General features: G+C 39.4%; 1 protein-coding gene and 1 long non-coding RNA gene across 3 annotated transcripts; one reads left to right on the top strand and one right to left on the bottom strand.

Moving 5' to 3' along the window:
* Positions 1 to 4,661: 4,661 nt before the first annotated feature.
* LOC136426698 (procollagen C-endopeptidase enhancer 1-like) lies at positions 4,662 to 22,090 on the bottom strand. Of its 2 annotated transcripts, none has more exons than XM_066415451.1 (7): positions 22,008 to 22,090; positions 21,235 to 21,313; positions 16,376 to 16,423; positions 15,129 to 15,488; positions 8,324 to 8,689; positions 6,920 to 7,024; positions 4,662 to 5,564 (listed from the first exon to the last, which is right to left on the bottom strand). In XM_066415451.1, exons 2-7 carry the CDS (start codon positions 21,293 to 21,295, stop codon positions 5,443 to 5,445), a joined length of 1,062 nt encoding a protein of 353 aa, XP_066271548.1. In that variant the 5' UTR covers positions 21,296 to 21,313; positions 22,008 to 22,090; the 3' UTR covers positions 4,662 to 5,442. The 2 variants fall into 2 exon arrangements, with proteins under 2 accessions (XP_066271548.1, XP_066271549.1); XM_066415452.1 differs by having other exon boundaries at positions 4,662 to 5,561.
* Positions 12,271 to 14,920, top strand: LOC136427252 (uncharacterized). The gene is made up of 4 exons (XR_010754387.1): positions 12,271 to 12,531; positions 13,091 to 13,339; positions 13,450 to 13,511; positions 13,632 to 14,920. It is a non-coding gene; the product is annotated as an uncharacterized lncRNA (long non-coding RNA).
* Positions 22,091 to 24,360: the final 2,270 nt, after the last annotated feature.

Here is a 24,360-nt window from a genome sequence, read left to right as displayed (position 1 = left end):
TCACGTAAAGTTTCCAATACCATCCAAATGCGGGTAAATGGAGAAATGCCAAAGATTTGCAGACACCTCCTGCTGCATTACGGGGCTTGACATTTCCATTATCTTGCAATCCTCTTCAATTTCTGCTGGATTTCCTGGTATTAAAGTCGATGCCCCGTCTTTATTAGGTCTCCATCAATTTGCCAGAGTGAAAGGTTAGTTTTCTTAAGGCAGACGTAAAGTATACCGTTGGCGCTAGTAAAATTGGGCTAGACTTGCCCTTCGCTATAAAAAGAATACTTTATGGACATGGGCTGTATAAAAGTCCCCAAGGATGCGTCCCTATCTTATGTAACCCGTGGTTAACAGTGTTACTTAATCACTCCAGTGGTTAACAGTAAAACTTTCGAAAATACAGAATTTTCCTGTGATTTCTCTGGGCACATGGGGATAAGAAAATGTCTTAAGGCCTAGGAAAAAATGTTGTGTTTACGATTGCGGTCACAGAAAAAAAACTAGTGGCTGTATGTTACCTTATGCTTCGGTCCCATTTCCAATCCGGGGCCCGACCGGGCAGCTTCTGGGAACGAAAAGACAACAAAAGACACAAAACGTAACAAATTACTCCTGCTATATGATGTGTATTTTCTTTTTATGCATTTTTTATCTTACGTTTTTGAAAATAGCCCGGCCGGGCCCCGGATTGGAAATGGGACCAAAGCATTAGGGGAAATGTACCAGAACATTGGTATTTTCAACATCGTATCAAAATCATACAGATACAAATTTTGACAATATTTACTGCATATTCTTATACACATCTTCAATCTTTATTCTGTTATGATATTGTGAAATACAGGAAGTCTCTCTTGAATTTTAACGCTTAGATCTCAGACCGAAAATGTCATGTCCCTGAAGCCCCCCCCCCCCCCCCTCACTGGACCCGCGGCACGCTGGCGGCGTTGCTGCGTATCCTAAACTGGATTTGTGTTACCCTTGACTTTATAATGGAAATATTATTCAAAACGTACAAGTATGACCAAGAAGACAACAAAACACAAAAGGCTTAAAAAGATTCGTTTTTTGTCGATGTAATTCGTTGTGCTTTGTCAGCGTGTTGTGGGTCCAGTGAGAGAGGGGCTTTACCAGCGGTCGCCCCCTCCCTCCCAAAAGAAGGTCGGGAAACTGCAACCGTAACGGTTTTCCCAAGGCCTAAAACCATTTATTTGCTTTCATTGTGAGGTCTGCGAGCTGACCTAGCATCTTTGCAGTATTTCAGAAGAGTAATCAGAGGTGGTTGTGTGGTAGTAAATGAAATAGGTGGGATGATGGATTGTCTCGTTATTGGTTTTCTATCACGCCGTCCCTGCAGAGATGGTTAACTCCACGGCTTCGGGAGCACAGGCAAGTTCTTCTGAAGTTTTCGGTGTGTCATGATTTTTCGTTCGTAAGCCCCTATCTCAGTGGACCCGCGGCACGTTGGCGACCTCGCTGCGACCGACCGATTTGACAGCGCGCTCAACGAATTTTTTCGGCGAAAAAATTAATCTTTTACGCTTCTTGTGTCTTGTTGTCTTTTAAGTCATACTTTTCATACAATTTCAAACAATTTGATTTTAAAGAATATGTGTCTATGTGATGGTTGATTTAAGTCCAAGGATTACGAATTGAAAAGTTGTTGATTTAAGATCGACGCACACATGCTCGGTCCCCTACGAAACGCATGGCGGCGCCTGTGGGAACGGTGAAAACCATATAAGGTCGCAGAACACAGTATTTCTCCGCGACCCCCGTCCCCAATAGTAGTTCGGCTATAAAGTAGTGCGTTACATGTACTTGAAAAAGCCGTGGTTTTCTTCTGTGCACGTCATCTAGGCAGAAACTGTGATGAATGGTAGAGGAATGCGTCAGTTTTGAAAATGTATGAGCGGGATTACGATGTTTGTTCGGTCGGCTTAAATTCGCGCCTGAATATTGTTACCCCCATCTGCTGTGCGTCGGCTGCAGTATGATGACCTCCGCTGGGCGTGAAATAAAAGTGTTTTTAAAAGGAGAAGGAGCCGGCAAATCTTATGATAATACAAGCTCATTTTCTCACATTTTATAGATTGTACCCTGGAGTCAAACATGTTAAAATCTTGAACCTTGCTTGTACACCCTATTAAATTTTTTCAAAGCGTCGAAGCTTCTCACTTTGGCCCTTAACTATGTAAACCATGTAGGCGTAATACTGTGGTTTGCGACCATAAAGGCTGGCGCTGGAAAACGATGTATCCTGACTAAATCAAGCTTCTATCAGCTCTTTTGAGACCATCGGTCCCAATCAGCCCCTGGCAGCAAGAGACTGTGTAACCCAGGCTAGAAAACGAGGCATATTCAGGAAATTCTCCAAAAAGATAGACACATCCTACTATCAACAAGAGAACAGTGGATTGGTTAAATGCGTCACATATGTTAATGTTATGACGTAATGTTATGACGTAATGGGATCCCGTGCTCGCGCGGAACCTGTCCGCCATCTTGGCCTGCATTGTTGTGTTTGAGCTCCAACTAAACGTTGCGTTCATCTTTACATATCTCCGTCTCGGGTCTTCACTCGTGTCCATAACTGGCGATGAATAATGTGTGCACGATTCATAACTGTACAAATTGGAGCAAATAATCAATATAGTGTTACAGAGGGTTCAAATCATTCATTTAGCTAGTACATACATGGCCTACTTTTGGCTGTTGATAGATGTATGCAATCATACCGGGTATGTAATACAAACAATCAGTCAACACTAGACACATATGCAGCCACATAGCTGCGACCAATTAGCATACAAAGATTTGAGAGATCACTTAACGAATTTTCTAGATAGAGAATGAATCTTACATTTCAAATGTTTTCTTGGCTTTTTAATCATACCTTTGCATGATATATTTTGATCATGAAATCAAGGGTCAAATTCTAATTATAGAATTAAGGGTCACACAAATATAATTTATTTTGGTCGCTGTATGGTCGCTCCGTGATCGCCGATGAAACAAATGGGGGAGGGGGGGGGGGGGTGGTTGGTCGAGAGGCCGCTTTAAATACGTTGTATTTGTACTTGACAAGGGGTAGTCTTCCTCTCCCGGCCTTTCCGTAGCCTTTCGGGTGGTTTGCAGCGAGGGGGAATCGATGGGCGCCGCTGAAGTTGATTAGGAACGCCTCACCAAAGGCTTCAACAGCCAAATGATGTGTTACCCTGAAGCCCCCTTCATTTTCGTACGTCGACACTCCCACCTGCCCCACGCTAATCACAGCCAACGTGGGTTTGCATTGCCAATATGGCACCTTAATGCTTCGGTTAGCCGCGAGATATAACGTCATCCATATCACCTCTTATGACTTTTTTCCTGTGTGTATTATTTCACATGCGTATCGCACCGCAAATATCACTTCAAAGTCTAAGAATCAATCTTAGGAAATATTTCAACTCCATACACATACACAGAAACTGCAATGAAAATATTGAGGAAAAGATGTTTGAAGAAACAATTAAGAAATTAGGTTATTTTTTGAATGTATAGATTTCTAATGATGACGGTCACAGGTGCTTGATAAGACCTATAAGTAGCCACACGATTCTTATTGTTTAATCAATCGTCGTTTAGTTGCCCATTACGGCAAGTGCTGTACAATGCAAGCAGAATTGAGTTCCGATACTAGCAGGCAGTAACGCTGGGAAGAGTACCTATTTTAGACCCTTAAGGGACAGATAATGGTTGAACATCCTTGCTACGCTACATGGAACATCATCTCGGAATGTGTCTGCTGAGACTTTCATTTACCATCTTAAGGAAAGCAAAGATCATCATCTTAGATGGGAAAAGCGGTGGGTGAAAGAGAGCACCTGGTATATATTTACGGTGTACACGCTTGTTCACATGCGTACTGAGTTGTTCAACGCACCCAAGATTCATTGAATAAACATTGTTTTAAATGTTTGAACATGTTTTCTGGAACATATATTGTTATAAATGCATGAGCATACGTGTGTAGGCCATACAACAACCATTGTATTTGCTTAGGATAGTATCAATGTTGTCGTTACATCAAGAAACAAGGTACAACGATCGTCAAGAATATATTGGTCAGTGACATATCGTATTGGAAATAACATGAATGTGGTTGTTATTCTACAAGTTATGATAGTTGAGGCAAACGCGATGCAAACGAATGTAGATCAGTACCACACACAAACACATACACAAATACGGGTCACACACACAGACAGACAGACACACACACACACACATACACACACATACACACACACACATATAGACACACACACACACACACACACACATACACACACACACACACACACAGAGTGACATACACACACAGTGACATACACATACACACATACTGTAATTTTTGATTTAAATATTTGATCACTTATATTTGAAACAGTAATTTTTGTTCCCACCGTTAAAATTAAGTGCCGTGACCTACTCCATTTCCCCCCAACCACTACATTTTCCTGCCGCTATATTAATAATTTACAGTACACACTCAAACACGCACACATGCACACACACACACACACACACACACACACACACACACACACACACATACATACACACAATGACATACGCATACAGACACACTCGCACACACACACACACACACACAAACAAATATATGCAGACAAGTGACTTTATTAGTTGCACTTGCTCTGAATACAAAAGAGAAAGCAATCCATTTCGACCTCTCCGAATATTTAGCATATAATATCTTGACAGCTCATGTAGATCACGTATTTTCTCAAAACATAATAACTATGTTTAAATCTACCTACTATAAACTATGCTCACGTGCTCCCATGTGTCAGTATTGGACATCGTTGGTCCCAACAGTATTGGATTTCTTTTCACCTATTGACTCTAATCAAAAACACCAATGGCAATGTTAAACTTGCGTCCTTGACAGGTAAAAGCAATCGAGTGAGTAATTTTTGACTGTTGGACCGTACTAGTGTGTGTATTTGAGAAGATACAAGATAAAAGTGAAGTAGTTTATGAGCGGAATGTTGTTGACAAGATGTATTGTACAAAGCCGGTAAATTTTGTTACAAGTTTTCCTTGCATATTGACACCTATTCACAACACAAGAACACACTTAACTTACAACAGGATCTTTGCCATGTCATATTGCTTCATGAGTCGAAATATAAATACATCTCACGTTACAACATTAATGGAAAGCTTTTAACGATTTTTACCTTCCAGCCACTGCCGAGCCAGACTCATCAAACTCTCCACCGTCCCAAGAATTGGACAGCAAATTGAGTTTTTGCCAATATTTTGGTATTAGATGATTCTTCAAAAGAGGTAGATGATCTTTCATGTACATAATTGTAACCCACGAAAAGACATACACACACACTCAATATACCATTGTATTTTATACGATTGAATGGTATGTCACAGGTACACGTATTGAAAACAAAGTATAAATGATAGTACTGATAGAGTTAAGAATGGCGAGTGTAGTCTGGAAGCCCTTGATTTCAGGAGCTCTTCTGTGCTCTGGGACCGCTTTCCTGCTGAAATGAAATAATGTAGATGATAATTGTTGCAATGTTCTTGACAAGAAATGTACAAAAATGTCAAAGCAGGACACTTTCATATACCTGATGTCATGTAAGAACGAACATATAATAGACAAAGTATGTAGTTATGTTTTCAAGGGTTTCAAAAGGAAAGAAGAAACTATTAGGTGTTCAACATTAGTTTAATAATAGTCCACAGTTTTGTTTGTTTTTTACTTTTAAATGTAAGAATGTAGCATTTTATTAATTCATGTTTTACATTTTGCTTCTTATAGGCCACATGTGGTCATTTGTGCATTTAGCCCATCTGGGCAGGAATATGCAATAAAGACTATTATTATTGTTACTATACTTGACAACATTTATGTATGCAAGTCACTCCGTTACATTTGGGACCGCATTATAAACACCGCGTTAATTATCTATGTATATACTTTATGTGAATACGTTAAGTTTGGAACCGCATCTGTAAGCAGCGACACCTATAGCTGCAGTGCAAAGTGAACCAGTCATAATTGCCATGAGGAAGTTCACAGACGGTCATCGAAACGTCGGTATGAATAAAACACTTGGTTGTGTACAAATAATCTTTTCATTCAGTTACTCAGCAACCGGATGAAACTATTCCGTGAATTTATGAAATTATGTACATGTAATAAAGCAGTTCTCTCTTCGGCATAAAATAGGGATGATCGCTTTAATTTTCCTATTGTACGCTTTAATTCATTTTATTGTGGAAAAGACGGAAAAATAATTCTATATTGAGGGCCATTCAGTAAACGCTATTTATCTTGGACTTGGACTGAGAATATTAAGCAGTAATTCACAAGAAAACGAATATCTAAAGCCCTCTCTCACTGGACCCACGGCACGCTGGCGGCGTCGCTGCGTCCTAAACTGGATTTGTGTTACCCTTGACTTCATAATGATATTATCATTCAAAACGTACAAGTATGGCCAAAAAGACTATCAAATAGATTCGTTTTTTGTCCATGAAATTCGTTGAGTGCTTTGTCAATTCGATCGGGCGCAGCGACGCCACCAGCGTGCCGCGGGTCCAGTGAGAGGGGGGCTTTAACTGTCACATGTACATTGCATAGATTGGTTAGCCTGATAGAATGTTATCTATGTACCAATGAATGCCATACTTTGTACCTTGTACAATTGCTGTGCAATAAAGTTATATATCTTATTACCTGAATTTATAACCTTCATTGAAGAAGAACGCTATGTTAGATATCAAGAACCGAACGGATTGTTAATGCAAAAATCACAGTGTCACTGATGAAAACTAAAGTCCATGCCATATCTACATGGTGATGATAGTGAAAATGTAACATCCCACTAACCATCGGACGGAGCTTCGCCTGTTAACTCATTTTCTGTCCCCGCGGCATTGCCGGATTGACTCAGCACGGAGTTCATCGGATCCGCCGCTAAAGGTCTACCCAGAGCTGCGGAACAAATGTTACAGAAGTGGTCATACAATTATTATCTCCATGAAAAATATAGATATAGTTGTGTGTGTGTGTGTGTGTGTGTGTGTGTGTGTGTGTGTGTGTGTGTGTGTGTGTGTGTGTGTGTTGCCGGATTATTGTAGTCAGCATAACTCAAGAACCTCTGGATGGATTACGATGATATTTGGTTCGTTAGTAGGTGCTAGTAAGACAGGGGTCATGGTCACTTATGGGCCCCCTGGTAGGAGACCTTTGTACTGCAGCAGAGTTTTATATCTTCTGACCTGTACGTGCTATGGTCTTGATTTTTTTATGGATCTGATTTTTTCTGTTCAAGCAAATCAAAAAGGCTATCTTGTAATGTTGAAATGCAGTACTGTCAATACAGGAATGTTCGTGGGGATTTAATTTCGCGGTAGGAATGGAATGTTCGTGGTGGTTTTTGAGATCGCGTTTGAAACAATAGTAGCGCTACAGTCACACAATGAACCGGTTTATCGTGGTGGAATTAAGTTCGTGGTAAAGAAAAACCTTAGAAGTTTCTGGTTTCCATGTTCTTTTTCCCTGTTATAACCAAATAACTCGTTTCAGTGCTTGAAAGTTCATTTGTTGATAGAAGTCATTCTGCATCAAAGTTAAACTACAATTTGCAACTCAAATATTTGGAATTACCCAAACTTTCTATTGATCAACTCAACTTATAATCAAGGAATGAGCAATCCACTGTGACGTCACATTATGCAGGTTTTATTGTAAATTGTAGTTAATATAGCAACGATAGATGTTTTGTTTGATTATATTATGGGAACGTTTCCACACTTTCAATTTATGTCCAATATTGAGAAATTCATTTTTATTATGCGTTTTGACCATACAATATTAAACAAGTCCATCTCAACTTATATTTCTAACATCACAAAGAGACGAGAAGCCAAACCTATGAATAAGAGTAGTTTTACGTTTGTGAAGGTTAGACATCCAGGTAACAAAATATTTAAAGAGAATTCAAACTCTACAACTGGATACGAATTCGGAGATTTATTCGGAGAAGTCATAGATAAATCTCCGAATTCGTATCCAGTTGTAGAGTTTGAATTCTCTTTAAAAGAGTAGTTTTAGAACCATTTTTTAAAGATTAGTATTAGAAATCCTGTCAGCGTCATTATATGAATGTTACCGTGTATTTTGTATCTACATGCCTGTACTCAGCCCGTGATAGGGCATGAATGAACAATAAGGGTTATTGTTATTCTATTTGCAAGTAAACAATGAACAATAAACAAAGACTGCACTTACTTTGGTACTTGAGCCAGAAGCCTTTATTCGTCCACCGTCCTGTTTCAAACGACAACCACACTTGACTCCCTCTGCTTTCGAACCGCTCAGGCTTGTTACTAGCACAGTACTTGAAGTCATAAGTATCGTTACTATTGCCGATTTGTAAGAAGTCCGTGGCGTAGTCACAACTCGTCGTGTAGCTGAGTTGGAAGTCCAGGAAAGTGACTGTTATGATTTGTTCCGGATCGGCTTGGATGAGCCAAGTGCAGTCCAGACCCTGAGGATAGCTACTGGACGGGTAACCGGGGCTGTAGATATATCCCTCGTCTGATGTCACCGTAAGAACGGTTTGGTTCGCTCCACACTCACCAGTGGCAGAAATTACTGTGAAAACAAGTTTTATGATAAACCATATCAATAACTTCTTCAGTTATGACTTCTAATACCTCCATTCTACTAGGACGACGCTCTCGCCGCGCGCTCTCTACGACCTAAAATTTTGCAGAGCGCTCAACGAATTTAAAAAAAGAAACAATCTTTTTACGCTTTGTGTGTTTTGTTGTCTTTCTAGTCAAATTTCACATTTGGCATGATATTCCAATTATGAAGTCAAGGGCTATACGAATTCGATTTAGGTCGCAGCGAGAGCACAGCTCGATCGCCGTCTAGTGGTATGGGGGCCTAAAGCACATACATACATACATGTTACATACATACATACATACATACATACATACATACATACATACATACATACATATATACATACATACATACATACATACATACAGATAAAGAAATATCCAAACGCTACCTAAAACATAACCCTCTTAGCGAAGGTAATAAATTTTGACAGACGATTCACATCAGGCCTTTGTTATTGATATACTATCAAACGGGCGGGAAACTACATGTATATGATGAAAAGGCCTCTCTGAACATGTATATGATGAAAAGGCCTCTCTGATTGGCTAGAAAATACAGGGCGGGTTTTTCAAACTAGTCTGAGATCTAAAACAGCATTGAATACAGCTCCAAAGTTATCGTCTGTATGTAATTGACTGTAGAACATGGAAGGAGAGGGATGGGCTCTGTCTTCCAATGGCGTGCCCAAGACACAGCGGATTGCTAACCCACTGTCCCTACAGCCTCTGGCTATGTGACCTTTACTTGTACCATACCTATATACTTATAGAATGCATGAAGACAATTTAGCATGTAGATAATTCATTATATTTAGGAATTGTTTTCTTTTTTCTTTTTCCTAAGGCCATGTTGCTTTGATTGTACAAATGACATCCGCGAGAGCATCAATTTTCTTCCATTTCTAAAGATAAATAAATAAATAAAATACCATAATATAAATCGTGCAAAGCAGCTACAACATGAGCAATGCCGCAAATTGCAAAGAGATATTTCTGAAAACAAATACTAACAGAGAATAAGATGTGAAAGAACAAATTTGAAGAATCCAGTAATTGGATTTTCTTGCTATGACCAAGTAGGAAATCATTGTGTCAGGTCCCTAACCAGTGATCGTAATTATCATATTACTGTAGTACTAGTCTGGGTATCATACTGGTTAAGCCCCCCTCTCACTGGACCTGCGGCACGCTGGTGGCGTCACTGCGTTCTAAACTGAATTTGTGTTACCCTTGACTTTATAATGGGAATATCACTCAAAACGTACAAGTATGACCAAAAAACACACAATTCAAAAGCTTCGTTGAGTGCTTTGTCAATTCGATCGGCCGCAGCGACGCCGCCAGCGTGCCGCGGGTCCAGTGAGATAGGGGCTTTAGTTAGCGTCCGCTAATCGAGTCACTTCAGTAATTACCAGGATAGCACCTACGCTGCTTTAGTATGAAAATGATGAGAAAAGCAATTAAACTGCCCTCCGAAAGCTTATTACGTTTCTTCCCACATCCACGGAGTGCTAGAACGTCGGTGTTGCATTACACAGGCTCTCAAGCACGTCAGTCTTGTATCATGCATGGTTATAACTAAAGCCTGGGTCTTTAAAATGTTTCTGATTCGCTCGTCAGATATGCTTAGTACGGTTAAACGTATCACCTTCAAACTATCGCTGGCGTATAAGTGCTCACTTCAATGCAGCCAGCCTCAATAGCTTAACACCCGCTGATAGCAGTAACTGATTGTAGCGCAAAGATCCTAGAATCAAAGACGCTCAAATCAAACCCTCATCGACTTGCATCGACCGGGACTATGCTGCGTACCACGGCATAGCGATAGGAAATTATTGCTATTGATGTTCTAGATTCGACCACATTTAGTTTTATCTTCCCCGTTGGTAAACCAGCTCATCTTAATTGTGATCTCAAAGCGGAGGATTAAGTGATATTGGGAAAATCCATAGCCGTGTGACTGCATGCCTCTGTGGCCCTATGATAGCCGGGAACAAAGGTTTTGATTTAATGCATGGCTTGCCCGGTCGACTAAATCTTTTAAAAACAGGGATAACATTAAAATCCCCTTTCTCAAACATGTTAACTAAGCTTTGACGCAAGGGAAAGCCAATCATGACATTGAACCGTCCTTCACAATTCGTGCAAGCGTACGTGTGTTAGAGTAGTCACTCTTCCATCATATAATAGTAGTACTGTTACTAATGAATTTGAAACGATACAGCACTACTCTGCCATATGAATCCTCAAACGTAGCACAACTTGCTAGGAAAGAGTTGTGTTTTAGAGTGAAGAGTGTTATAATCCATCTAAAGCTTTGAACAGGTCTGACCAATTGTTTTGCTACTGTAGACAAACATATGATATGTAGTCATGAAATAAATGGGCAATGAAAAATCTTACATGACTTGAACTGCAAACAATTTGAACCACATAATAGTGTGTGGAGAACTAGGAGAAAGTTCCTTGCTGAAATAATTTTGAGATAAATCAGAAGATGAAAAGCGAATTAATGCATGAGTTAGAACTACTACTATTATTACTACTATTCTGTTTATGCAAATGACTTCCATATTTACATAATCTATGCTTGATAACCATGAATACCTTGAACTAAACTACTCATTTACCACTTTGATGAATTAGGACGCTGTTTCATTAATTGTGCAAATTAGAAAGTTGCAAAACTATATCTTTATTTTTCATGGAGATAATGAACGAATGGATGGATGGATGGATGGATGGTGGAACCAATGTACCCAGCCATGGTTGCCTAATTCATGAGCTTGACATTACCATATGCCCACAAGGGATGCTTGAGTGTGCTTGAGAACTATTAGCATAAACCTTGTCTTGAATTAATCTTCTTTTAAAGACTACGTCATGACATCCTAAATTTTCTTAACCTCATTAACATATCCATTCAGAGTTTTGATATAAATCTGGTTTCCCAGTCCTATCGTTAGTCACTGACGAAAGACAGCGGATGCTGTCTGAAACGCCTGACTGTTAATTTTATCCAGTTTTTTGAGTAACTATTTTTGGCGATGCTTGAGTGTGTTTAGGTAATAGGCTCAACAGTTATACACAAGCTTCAGCAGGACACAGGCTGTTAGGGAGGCCAAAGTGAAATGTTAACACCAGGGGCAGTTCCGCTACATCAATACTAAAAAATATCGAATTAATTCTAAAATCCAAAAACATAGTCTGAAAGAACGTAAAAAGTTCTATAACTCTGCCAAGTTTGGTGAAGTATAACCCTCTACATAAAGTTTTATCGCAAATTGAAAACTGTACATAAGGCCGTTTTCACGCCGCTCGGGCCGTCCGCGTATTCAAAATGGCACCCGCGCTAATGTATTAAATCCTATACCCGTATTTCAGAGTGCGCGCGCCCGTAATGGGCCTGGATGTAATACTATTTTTGATAGGTCGTCGCTTCGCTGTCTAAAATCGCACAGCCAATCCACGACCAGCTTCTGAAAGCTAGTATTCGGGAGAAACCAACTTGCCCATGCGGGGATAACGTGGTGCAGTGTAAGTTTGGTGCGTGCGGTGTAGAAAATAGGTCCTTTTTCCACAAGTCGTAGCACAAAATTCCGTAAAGATACACAGTTCCGCATAGAATGTACAGGTAAATAGTAATGTTTTCCACCTTTCTGTGGATTTTTATGACTTTTGAAGCAAGTATGTTCGTGCGATGGCCATCGGCGCGGCGAGTGTCTGCCGGAGGCACCCAGAAGACAACGCTCTCAACCACCCGCCATTTTTTGCTGCTGTCCGGAACGCCGTAACTTTTGGGTGAGTTGTGGTCACGTAGTTGATTTTTTAACCCAAAGTACAATCAAAGCACGTGTATGTAGTTTATGGGAATTATATGGTAGGTTTTCTTTGTCTTATACCTCACAAATTGACGGCGAATTTAGAACATTTTCTTGTTGTGTTAGGTGGTGGGAGGGGGGCGCACGATGATTCTGATTAGAAATTCATGTTCCCCATTTTGCCTTCCTTCATTATCTTTGGGACAGTTCTGCATGTAGCATCCCGGTCTCGAACTAGCCACATATAGTGTACGTGATTCACTCCTAATTTTATTTATCTAGGTTTTAAATTCATTCGCTGACTGTGGTAGGGTAAGTGATAACTTTGGCCTCACATTTTGGGAAATTATTTTGTTGTGTTCTTTACATGTGAGAAACACATTACTATATATTAGTACCCAATGGTTACCCTTCCAGGTATTCCAGGGTTCAAAATAAAACAAATTTCTCGTAAAGAATAACTTGATTGTTTGTACCATGCATCAAATTCATTACATCTGTTCTAATATTTACTTCCTTCTGTAATTTATCCAATTTAGGCTTGAAGATGAATCCATTCCAAGGTCAAGGCGGACAAGGGGTACATCATCTCTCACAAAAAGGATGTCATCGAAATGTTTGCTACAAGTAAGCATGCATACACCGAGACACCTGTAAAAGGATCCAAGCCAGAACACATGTTTTTGTCTTGGATAAAGGGGATCACGGTCCTGAGGCTGAGAGCAGCGAATCCAGCGACGAGGAATCACCTTTAGCTCGGCTTCAGTGACATTGTCCCGTACCGATAGGTGAGCTGAGTTAAATCACTTATTTTACTCAAGTTTGTACATTTTTATTAAGTATAAAATATTGTTTCTTTTATTGTTAAATATATCTTTTGTTTCTGTATCTCCTCCAGAGAGCAGCAATTCCAAGGACGAGGATACACCTCTAGCTCAGCTTCGTCTTCTGTAAGAAAAGGTGAACAAACTAAAATGACACTATTCATTATTACTATGGTGCCTTTGCTTTGTACTGACTGTTATATGTCTTGTATCTTTTTATAGCTCAATATGCAATTTCTTTCTGTATCTCCTGCAGAGAGCAGTGAATCCAGAGACGGGGATACCTTTCGCTCAGTTTCGTCGTCCAAGAAGCGGCCGGCCCATGTCACATGACATGTTGCATTGTTCGGATTGGAGGGGGGCAGTTAAAAAAAAACATTTTCAAATATGATTTTCTCTTTTTCTGTATACAATAAGTTTATTTGTGTATGATATTAGTAGAATATAGCATCATGGCACTCTGTGAGTGAAAATCTGAGCCTCCAGGCCCATTAGAAGTGCAATATTTAGTTGGTCAAAAGTGGCTCGTGTTGCATTGTTTTGGTTGGGGGGGGGTATCCAAAATACCATTTTAAAGTGTTAATTTCTCAGGATATGTATAGAATATGTTTCTTTGTGCAGTATGTAAGTAGAATATAGCATCATGTCACACTGTGAGCGAAAATCTGAGCCTCTAGGACCATTAGAAGTGCAATTTTGAGTTGGTCAAAAGTGGCTCATGTTGCATTGTTTGGGATGGGGAGGGGGGCATTTTATCAAAAGTGCCATCTTCAGGCATTCTTTTCTCAGGTTATATATTGCTTTGTCTTATTGTTGTCAAACACTTGTGACATGTATTATATAGTGACATTGTAATTGAAAAGTTGAAGTTCTAAATCTACTGGAAGTGGTGTTTTGAGTTGGCTGAAGTGGTTCATGTGTTACAATATTTCAGGAATCGGAACAAAATGTCATTTTCGATAAAGCTTATTTCTGGAAATGAACATGATATATAGCAAGTCTGCTTTGATTATGATAGCACTGATATAGGTTATGTTGTATTAGCCTTCTTGAGAGTGTTTGGGATGTGAAGCATGAGATACAAGAGGACAAACATGTCAGAAAAGCATTTTTTGCGAAATTCGATATTTTCATAAATTTGCATAAATAACAAAAATCAAAAGGTGAATTTGAATTTTTTTAATCATTTCATGTGTTTGGTACTAAAAGGCATCTTTTGAGTCCAAAACCAGCTTTGTAGACCCAAAAATAAGAAATTTCATTTTTCCACCTCTGTTTTTGGCCTCAATTTGTGTTCGTTTTTAACCAATGTCACTAATTACAGGTACATTATATTAAGTCTGACATGTCTGGCAAGGTCAGTCTTGTGTACATAGCATGACCCTACACGGTTTATTGCATATCTGCAAGAAGAAGCCTGTACAATACTTAGTTTTTAGATTATTGGGTTATTTAAACCTTACTTGTGAGCAAATTTTTCTGCATTTTTGAAGCAAAATATGTGATATTTCCCATTTTCAACATCAATAAAATAGTACTTCCCAACATCGCACGTCTCTGAAATTTTCAGTGGTTATTCACCTTGGTAAGAGCTATGTACAGCATATAGACGAATTGTTTATGATGATTATATCTTTAAAAATGTGCCTTCAAAAATGCTTCCCAGGAACTTTTCACTTTGGCCTCCCTAAGTCACAGGAGGCTATAGGCAGATATATAACCTTATTGGCAGGACAAAGAATGGAACACATACCTTCGTACGACAGAGTGAATCCATTATGTCCAATATTTTCACTCGCCCTCCGAACAAACCGTACACAGGCCATGTTGGTTGGGACGTTTATAACAGACGTCTCTGTGTCATTTCCGAGGTAAGATTTGTCCTTGTCACTGCACAAACCGTCGGAGAATATCTGTAACTCATCGTACTGGTCTTCTCTGTTGTCGTAGTTGAGGTTGTACCGTGGTAGAGTGATTTTGACCCCGCGGCCTTCCGGTACGGCGATGATCCACGTGCACACGCGGTCCACATCGCGTATGGCGGGCGGGTAGGGGTGGGGGTAGCCCGGGGACTTGATTTCCCCTCGGTACGCTGTCAATGTGCGCCCACATGCTGGTAAAACAAAGTGCAAAGTTAAGTCACTTGACGGTTTAAGTACTGGATCTAAAAGGCAACCTAAGCCCGAAAATTTTGAATTTTGAAAGTGTATCTATTTAGTCATTTCTATACATGATTAGTTCAAACAACATTATCACAACGTATAGCGACGTCCATGATGCAAAAATATGACGTTTCTGTGATGTGAGAACTCACTATAAATCGTTTTTGTAGGGTTGCGAAACTAAGGGGATCATCGTACGGCACGTTTATCCGCGGTTTTAAAATGCTCAAAGTTTGATGCTACTATGCAAATGTGCTAAACAGTGTTTCTAAATGTCATTACCATAAAGATTTCAGAATTATTTTTTTTCTTCATTTTTTGAGCACAAATATTACTTTGGTTGCCTTTAAAACAGTATAAGGTGATAGATGCTGGCACCACCACCAGCAACAACGATATGAAAAACAAGCAATGTAATACTGATTACTTTGTGAGAGGAGTAAATAAGGCAATTTACACCAGGGCGCACCAGCCTTCTCTCAACCGGGCTTAGGGGACGGTATCGACTTCCAACAACCTTTGACCTATTGTTGACGTCACACTTGCATAAAGCCACGTGTTCAGAGCGATTAGGTCAGATAGTTGAAGATGACTGAGCGGTCCAGTCGAAAATTTTTTTTTTTTTTTCAAATTTGGCGGTCGGTTTAAATTCTTCCTAAATCAACGTTATACAACTCTGCACTTAAGTTAATATACCAGGTATTACAACTCAAAATAGTAATGTTCATAACCTTAGAATCGATGATAATTCTACTGCTTTATTTATCTAAAGCCCCAAACAAGCTGACCAATTCAGTTGAAGATGAACAATGAATGTACAATGTCAATGTAGACGTACCTTTGGGTGACCTCTGACCGTACTTACTGCACCTCGCAAATCCATGAGCTGAAGAAGACAAAGAGTGAAGGCAGATGTACGATTCAAGCCCCCCTTTCACTGGACCCGCGACACGCTGGCGGCGTCGCTGCGGCCGATCGAATTAACAAAGCACTCAACGAATTTTATCGACAAAAAACGAATCTTTTTAAGCTTTTTGTGTTTTGTTGTCTGTTTGGTCATACTTGTACGTTTTGAATGATACTCCCCAAGGCTTGGATATTCCCATTTTAAAGCCAAGGGTAACACAAATCGTGCTTAGGACGCAGCGACGCCGCCAGCGTGCCGCGGGTCCAGTGAGAGGGGGTCTTTAGGGCACATTCTAGTAAAGAAAATTTACTCAGTCTACTATGTTTTCAGTGTGTCTGTTCGTGTTGGTGTGTCCGTGAACACACTGTTAGTAGATTGGCGTGAAGTGAGTGGGAAGATTATCGCAAAGAGTGACAGGAAGTACAGTTCAGAGTTGGTAGCACTAGTCATTAATCAGACATTCTACGGAAGCGGCTACTAATTATGTTGTTATTGGTAGGTTACTGTTTTTGGTCTGTTTATTTGTCTGCATTTTTGCAGATATATTTTGTTTCCACATGAGACATCTACATTGTGCTTTAAAAATTGTGATATTTGATAGAAATTAGATATTGCCGGAGTTTCGGTCAAAAACTAAAACCTCCATTGAAGTTAGGCTAGCCTGCAGGTTTATCTTATATTTTAAGTCTTCTCCATGTTGGATGAAAAAGCTAGTCGTGCTTAATTTCGTAAAGACACATACATTGGGAGTATATTCGCCGCAGTGATGACCAAACCCGATAGATACATAAGATAAATTCATGATAGTAGGGCAAAGGTCACAATTACAGGCATTCGCAGATGTTGCATTTTTATGTTAATGAGACTGACCTTCAGCTCACCTTGTTTAAAGAACTGTAAGAAGGTTTTTTCTTGGAAAATCGTGGCATTTTGGAGCTGGAAACTACAGGTAAGGGTTGTGGCTATTTTTATTGTGTTAGGAAAACGGTACACTGTAGAACAAGTTCAGTCTGGATGTGATCATTTCTTGTAAAGAGAGGTCAAAGGTTATAAAAGGTCATCTTCAAGCTGTAACGATACTTTCTGCCGTTAGGAATCGACCCAAAATCACTAGACAGACACTTAAGGTGTCAGGCTACGCTGCCAATGTGAGCTTTTTTCATCAACTAAACTTCAGGTAGGTGAGTTTTGACAGCCTTTTTTTCAAAACCTTTGTTGGATCCGTTGGCATGTGTGCTGGCCGCCATCTTGAATTGTGACATCACAGGGTCGCCATTATATTTTATTGGGAGGGGTGTTTTTTGGGGACGCTAGCGTCCTCTATATTTTTAACAAATCGGCATACAACTATCACAAAATAAAAATAAAAATTCAAAACCAATTCATTCCCCGTAATCTCTAAACTAATATATTAACAAACCTGAAGTATAGCACAGATAACTCTAGTTCTTGCATGTTTTCTGTACACTTAGATAGGTAGGAGACTGGATTGGTGGAATTTGTCCAAGGCCAATACTTCTGATTTGCACCGAATGCTAATGTTTGGCAGCTAAAAGGCAGGTGTTGGAAAATACAACCACAAGGCCACCAGTCACAAAAGGCAAAGATATCTCGCGAATAGGCTTGAATTGGTGCTATTGTCCCGCCCACGCATTCAATCACGCTGTCAACTCACACGCCCATCCTCACAGAACGCTTTACAATTAGACAAGTCCGCGGATGATTGCCGCTCGCTGTGACATTTAAAGGGTCGCCTCTCATTTTAGGGGTCGGCTCAAAGCAGTAACGAAAAATTGGCGATTATATTAAAAGTCAATGAAGTTCAACGGTGCAGCATTACGTAATGTACTAGTAGGCTGCGTACGATAGATGTTATAGAGGCTCTTGTCCATGTGTGTGTGTGTGTGTGTGTGTGCGTGTTTGTGTGAGTGACGGTATGGGTGTGCGTGTGCGTGTGTGAGTGTGTGTCTGTGTACGTGTGTGTGTTTGTGAGTGTGTACCTGTGTGTGTGTTTATGTAATAACTATGTGTGTGATTGTGTATACGTGTGTATGTATGTGTATGTTTTAGTGTCTGTGTGTGTGTATGTATGTTTTTGAATAAGTGCATGTGTGTGCATGTGTGTGTATGCTTGTGCGTGCATGTTTGTGTGTGTGTGTGTTTTGTACTTAAAAAACTGTGCAAGAGACAGCAAGTCTTGCGTATTTTTAGAACGGTTTCAAAAGGTATCGGCGCTCAGTCATCCTTGAAACCACTTACTCTCGCTTCATGGGTTCATGGCTTAACCCACTGAGCCACCATGAAATATTTAATACAGTTTAAACACATTTTATGGTTGCAGCCACAGATGGATCATATTTGAAAATCAAAAAGAAGCGACTGTGATTGATATTCTTCAATTCTTACCCCAGCTTACAGTTTGTATCTGGTATATTTTGCTTGAATATAAAATTCATAGGCCATATTCAGTAGGATATGCCCCTCATGGTAGAGAAAAGTATTACGGACATTGCAGCATAAAAAAATACGCGTTGTGGTTTTTGCTTCATGTCTTTACAGTTATATTTCAACATTTTTGCATGATATTCTAATCACAAAATTAAGTGTGATACAAATCCAATTTAGGTCGCAGCGAGATCGCAGCACGATCTCTGTCTAGTAGAATGGTGGCTTCGATTAGAGATTGCTGGGGGTGGGGGCGGGGAGATATGAATGTCAATGTCGCCATAAATCTATGTCACAGACGACAGATAATTACTTTAACTATCAGAGCAGCGGATCTTCTTCGATGTCTCTCGCTAGAGATCACCCACAGTCAGATATCACAACTCCCTAATGTTTCATTAAATAATAGGCTTCTCAGCTACAAAATGAAGGCACATATATCACTGTCATGTCCAAAATAATGGATTTCCTCTTGGGAAATAAGTAAGAAATGAACATACTATTGATTACTTCTAAGGAGCGTTTGTGAGCCAAAAGCTGATATCTTGCATTACATCTGGCATTTGTGTTGCAAATTGATAATTGGAGCTTTTCAACGTTAAATATGTTTCTGGTATTCTAATCAAACTTGACGTGCTTATTATTTCATCGTACTATTTCTTAGGACGAAGTATTTCTATCAACACATCTGGTTGAAACTGCACTGACAGCGCCTCCACATGTATTACCAAGGACATTATATAGGAAGGACTGAGCCTTGGTATTACACATGTATTACACATGAACAGGAATACCTGGAATTGTCTGCAGTATATCATAGCAACAGATATGTATTAATTAAGGAAGCATTGAGTGATGGCCTGTTTAAAACTATAGACCCTCAATATGTTATCATATTTCATCTTCCATTTAAGAATCCATATCACATAGTTACTTGGGCAGGAAATAATTCTTGCTACTAGTCACTCATTTATCAAAACCATTCAAGAATACGCTATATCCTTCTTACGTTATTTACTTCTTGCATCCAAGTCAAAGCATGGTGGTTTAAACAATAATGCATTCAGAAGACATGATAAGACGATATATCACATCGTTTTGCTGTAGTCAAGAATTTTCATAATTTCTTATTAGAGTCATACAATTTGATAAATCACCCGTCATCGTTCCTCATAATTCAGTGTCTAAAGAGGCCAATATCATCAGTAAAAATATTTCACCGACTATATCGACTTCTTGTCCCTTTTGCCCACATTTTGGTACGATCATGAAGGCGTTTTGATTTGTATGATCGGAAAGGTATGAAACGGACGAGTAAGGCTTTGATTAACTGTTATAAATCGTGTTATGTCTTTTTAAATGCCACTGATAGCATCTATTGTTACAGTCACCGTGAAAAATGTATGTTCAAACAAAACGGGCAATGACTTGTTTGTTTAGTTATCTTATTTTTGCATGTTGCCAGATGCCCGGTTTATCATATCTATATTTACACACAGTCATCGCGAAACATGCATGTACTAAGAACGCAGATTATGAATTGTGTGCTTAGTTATCTTATCTCATTTTTGAATGTTGCCAGATATTCCTCGATCGTATTCTAACCCTTCTATACATCCTCGTCTATGTTGTATATCGTGCAATATCTTTATAAATGTCTTTGATGACATCTTAAGTTATAGTCATCTTGAAAAATGTATGTTCAAAGAAAACAGGTTATGAATTGTTGGTTTAGTTATCTTACACGTTATTTGTTCGCCCAATAAAATGCCTGAAATCCTCAACTGTATTCTAACACTTCTATATATTAATATTATTATAAGTTAAGAAAATATTTCTAGTATGATGTTCTCTAATAAGACCTTTCCACAAAAATAAGAAGAAAAAAATTCTCAGTCCTACTTAAAGATTTGTTTTTGTTTGGTCAAATGTGGTATTTTAATAAATTCTTTAAATAATTTAAATAATTCTTTCCTCAAGATATTTTTTTGAAAATTTTGATTCTACTAGAATAATTTTTCTGAAATTTCTTGGTTTGAAAAAAATAATCGTATTTGTATCTAAAACAGGGATTCTTATTTGTGCTTAGAACAGGGATTCTTGTATACAGAATAATATTCTTGCTGACAGAAAAAATTTCTTCGTACAAAGAAAAACAAGAAAAATAAGAAAAATAAGAAAAAAAAAATATTAGCGTACATACAGCCTCCTCTCTGCGAACAGATGGTAAATGGTTACAGGCTGGCTGATGGTTACGGGTTGGCTGTAAAAAGTGTATTATTTAAGCCCCCCCCCCCCAAAGGCCCGGTTGATGATAGATAGGAAAGTTGATGTGGCGTACTCACCCAAACAGTAGGCAAAGACGACGGTACAAATCACCAGCTTGATGTCCATCGCCTCTATCATTCCATAACCATTTTGTTCCTATCAAAGAGAAATGGTTACATCAGACCACATGACAACAGGTCACACCATCCAACACCCGTGAAATATCATGTATACAACCATCAAACAAGATGACTAGACGCCGCCAAACACGTCCGAAATGGGTGCATTCTGACAAGCCCAAAATGATCCATACCCTGTGGAATATGCGCAATAATGGATCTACTAGATTGATGGTAACCTTGACGAGACCGTACTGTTAATACAATACACGAAGGAAGACAGCCCTATCTTCATGTTACACATAGAGACAGATCTCTGACGTTGTAAACCATATGCGTACGGAACACATAAGAAACGCCATCCATTCATCACATTATAGAGAGCCCCCTATAATTCACCTGACAAACATAGCAAATAGCACCTTTCTTCCAGGAAGACCTTTTCGCTGCAGTTACTCTGAATCCATCTACTCATCATTCTAAATCGTGACTAGGTAGCAAAGTAGCCTGGCGTTGGCTCCCAACACGCTGAGACGTTAATGCAAAACTTGCCAAACGACGCTTACCTGCTTTACCTCCCTCGCCTTTGCCAAATCCAACCGAGGATCATGCGATTTGACCTATGTCATTGATACAACCTTGCCGTCAGCTCCTGAATTGATTATCTCCTATAATATTTCCCGTATATCTATATATATATATATACGATATATAAGAACAACCGAACGTACCGAAGGCTCGTCATATATGGAGGAAGATTAGTGTGTGACCTCTCATGATCGCCTGCCGGTATCTCCGATAAAGCTGACAACAGGTATCGTTGTGAATGGATACACTATCAGCGCTCTTTAATTCACATTTGACCCGGTACAAGGCGATGCATTTAAATGAGCACGTGTTATTCATGCAAATCTTTTCAGTAATATTCTGTCCAATAAGTGGTTCTCTCGCATAGTGAACGTTCTCGGGAACAATGAGGATGTTGAATGCAATGAACTCTGGTAACCTAATTGTATGGGCCTATACATTTCGGATCGGGTCGGACCCCCTTTCGGGTCTTTTCACCAGGGTGGCGACCTCGCTGCGTTCACGCTGCGACCTAAAATTTGACACATCGCGAATTTGATAGATACAAAAAACTAACATTGTTACCCGTTGTAGGTTTTGTTGTATTTTCAGTGATATTTTTTACATCTTGCATGTTTTTCCAATTATAAAATCAAGGGTTACACAAATCCCATTTAGGTCGCAGCGAGATCGTACCGAGATGGCCGTCTATTGAAACAGAAGTATGAATGAATATATTTGTGCCGGTTTCGTGGCATGTAATAGGCTGTGTCTTTATCCCCTATAAATATAGACAAGTGTTCTACAAAGGACCCTGTGGGGTAGTGCAAGTCAGTATACACAAATGATATGCATGGAAACTGAGAACCAACTAAATTTAAAAGTCCTGTTTAATGAAAATATAAGGACTTGGAGGAACGCTATATCTTTTTTGGTCACTGGCACTGTTGTTGGATGATCGGGTATTGGCCCGGAGGTAGTTTCTCAAATTGAGACACAAATGTTATGCATGGAAACGGAAAACTATCTAGAGTAGAAGGCATGTTTAATGAAAACATAGGGACTTGGAGGAACTCTTTATCTTTGTTGGTTAGTGGCGCCGTTGTGAGAATGATCGGGTATTGGCCCAGTGGTAGTTTGTTACGAGGATTCCAGTAGGACTGCAGCATAGAGGTCTTGTCCAGAATGGAATTTTGCAGCATTGTTGAACATGAACAGCTCTGATTTGTGTTCAGTTTCCCTTTCCGCTTATATATTACGTGTATTCATAGGATCCGTGGTATTTATGTTTTTATCATAGTGTGTTTTTCTGTTCCTCTGATAATGTTGTTGTTTTTATTCTATTTTAATATGCAAAAAAATGGAAAAATTAAGAAAAATATTAATAGCCCTATTTTTACTGGAGGCTTCGACTGATGAGAAACCAAATACTTGATAAATTGCTTAACAAATTTCATGGACAAAAAGCGAATCTTTCTACGCTTTGTACGTGCTTTGTCGTCTTTTAATTCACACCTCTGCATCTCTTATCATATCCCAATTATGAAATCAAGGATCGCACAAATTCAATTTTGGTCGCTTGCACCGCCATTCCACTGTGGTAGCGATCTCGCTGTGACCTAGAATTTGACAGAGTGCTCATCAAATTTCATAGATAAAACGAAATTTTCTACGTTTCGTACGTGCTTTGTCGTCCTTTAATTCACACCTTCGCATCTCGTATCATATTCCAATTATGAAATCAAGTGTCGCACAAATCCAATTTTGGTCGCCCAATGGTCGCTCGGTGATTGCAGTCACTGCGGCCGATCGAATTGACAAAGCAATCTACGAATTTCATCTACAAAAAAAAAGGATCTTTATAAGCTTTGTATGTTTTGTTGTCTTTTTGGTCATACTTGTACATTTTGAATGATATTCCGATTATAAAGTCAAGCGTAACACAAATCCAGTTTAGGACGCAGCGACGCCGCCAGCGTGCCGCGGATCCAGTGAGAGGGGGCTTTAATCACGTGGACTGACGGTAAACATGGCATCACCATTTGAAAGCCAATAATACCTTCCTCTAGCCCTTTCCAAAATGATGGATCAGCCATACGACCTTGCTGGACCAGGGCTTTAGCCTTGTACATGCAACGTTCAAGTTATCTGTGCGTGTCACATTTCCAAGGGCAATGCAATCACCAATGGTCCGATGTCTTTGCCTGTTGACTTTAATTCGATAACCCCCACAACAAGCCCGTGGCCCGTATCGTGATTACGCTTGATAACCATTGGATGTGACATTCGTGACATCATCATGAGTCACGTGAGAAGCCAGATCCAAACGACTTTTTTTCAGACGATGCATTAAACTGTGTAACGCCCCCTCACTAAGAGATTTGACAGAATCGCAAATTTCATAGATAAAAATCGAATCTCTTTACACTTTGTGTGCTTTGTTGTCTTTTCAGTACTAGTCCTACATTTACATTTTGCATTATACAATGTATTCTAATTTTGAAGTCAAGGATTACA

This window comes from Branchiostoma lanceolatum, chromosome 2 (genome assembly GCF_035083965.1).
Source record: "Branchiostoma lanceolatum isolate klBraLanc5 chromosome 2, klBraLanc5.hap2, whole genome shotgun sequence".
Lineage (NCBI taxonomy): Eukaryota > Metazoa > Chordata > Leptocardii > Amphioxiformes > Branchiostomatidae > Branchiostoma > Branchiostoma lanceolatum.
The sequence above is the reverse complement of the archived record's forward strand: the minus strand, read 5'-3'. Positions and strand labels throughout refer to the sequence as shown.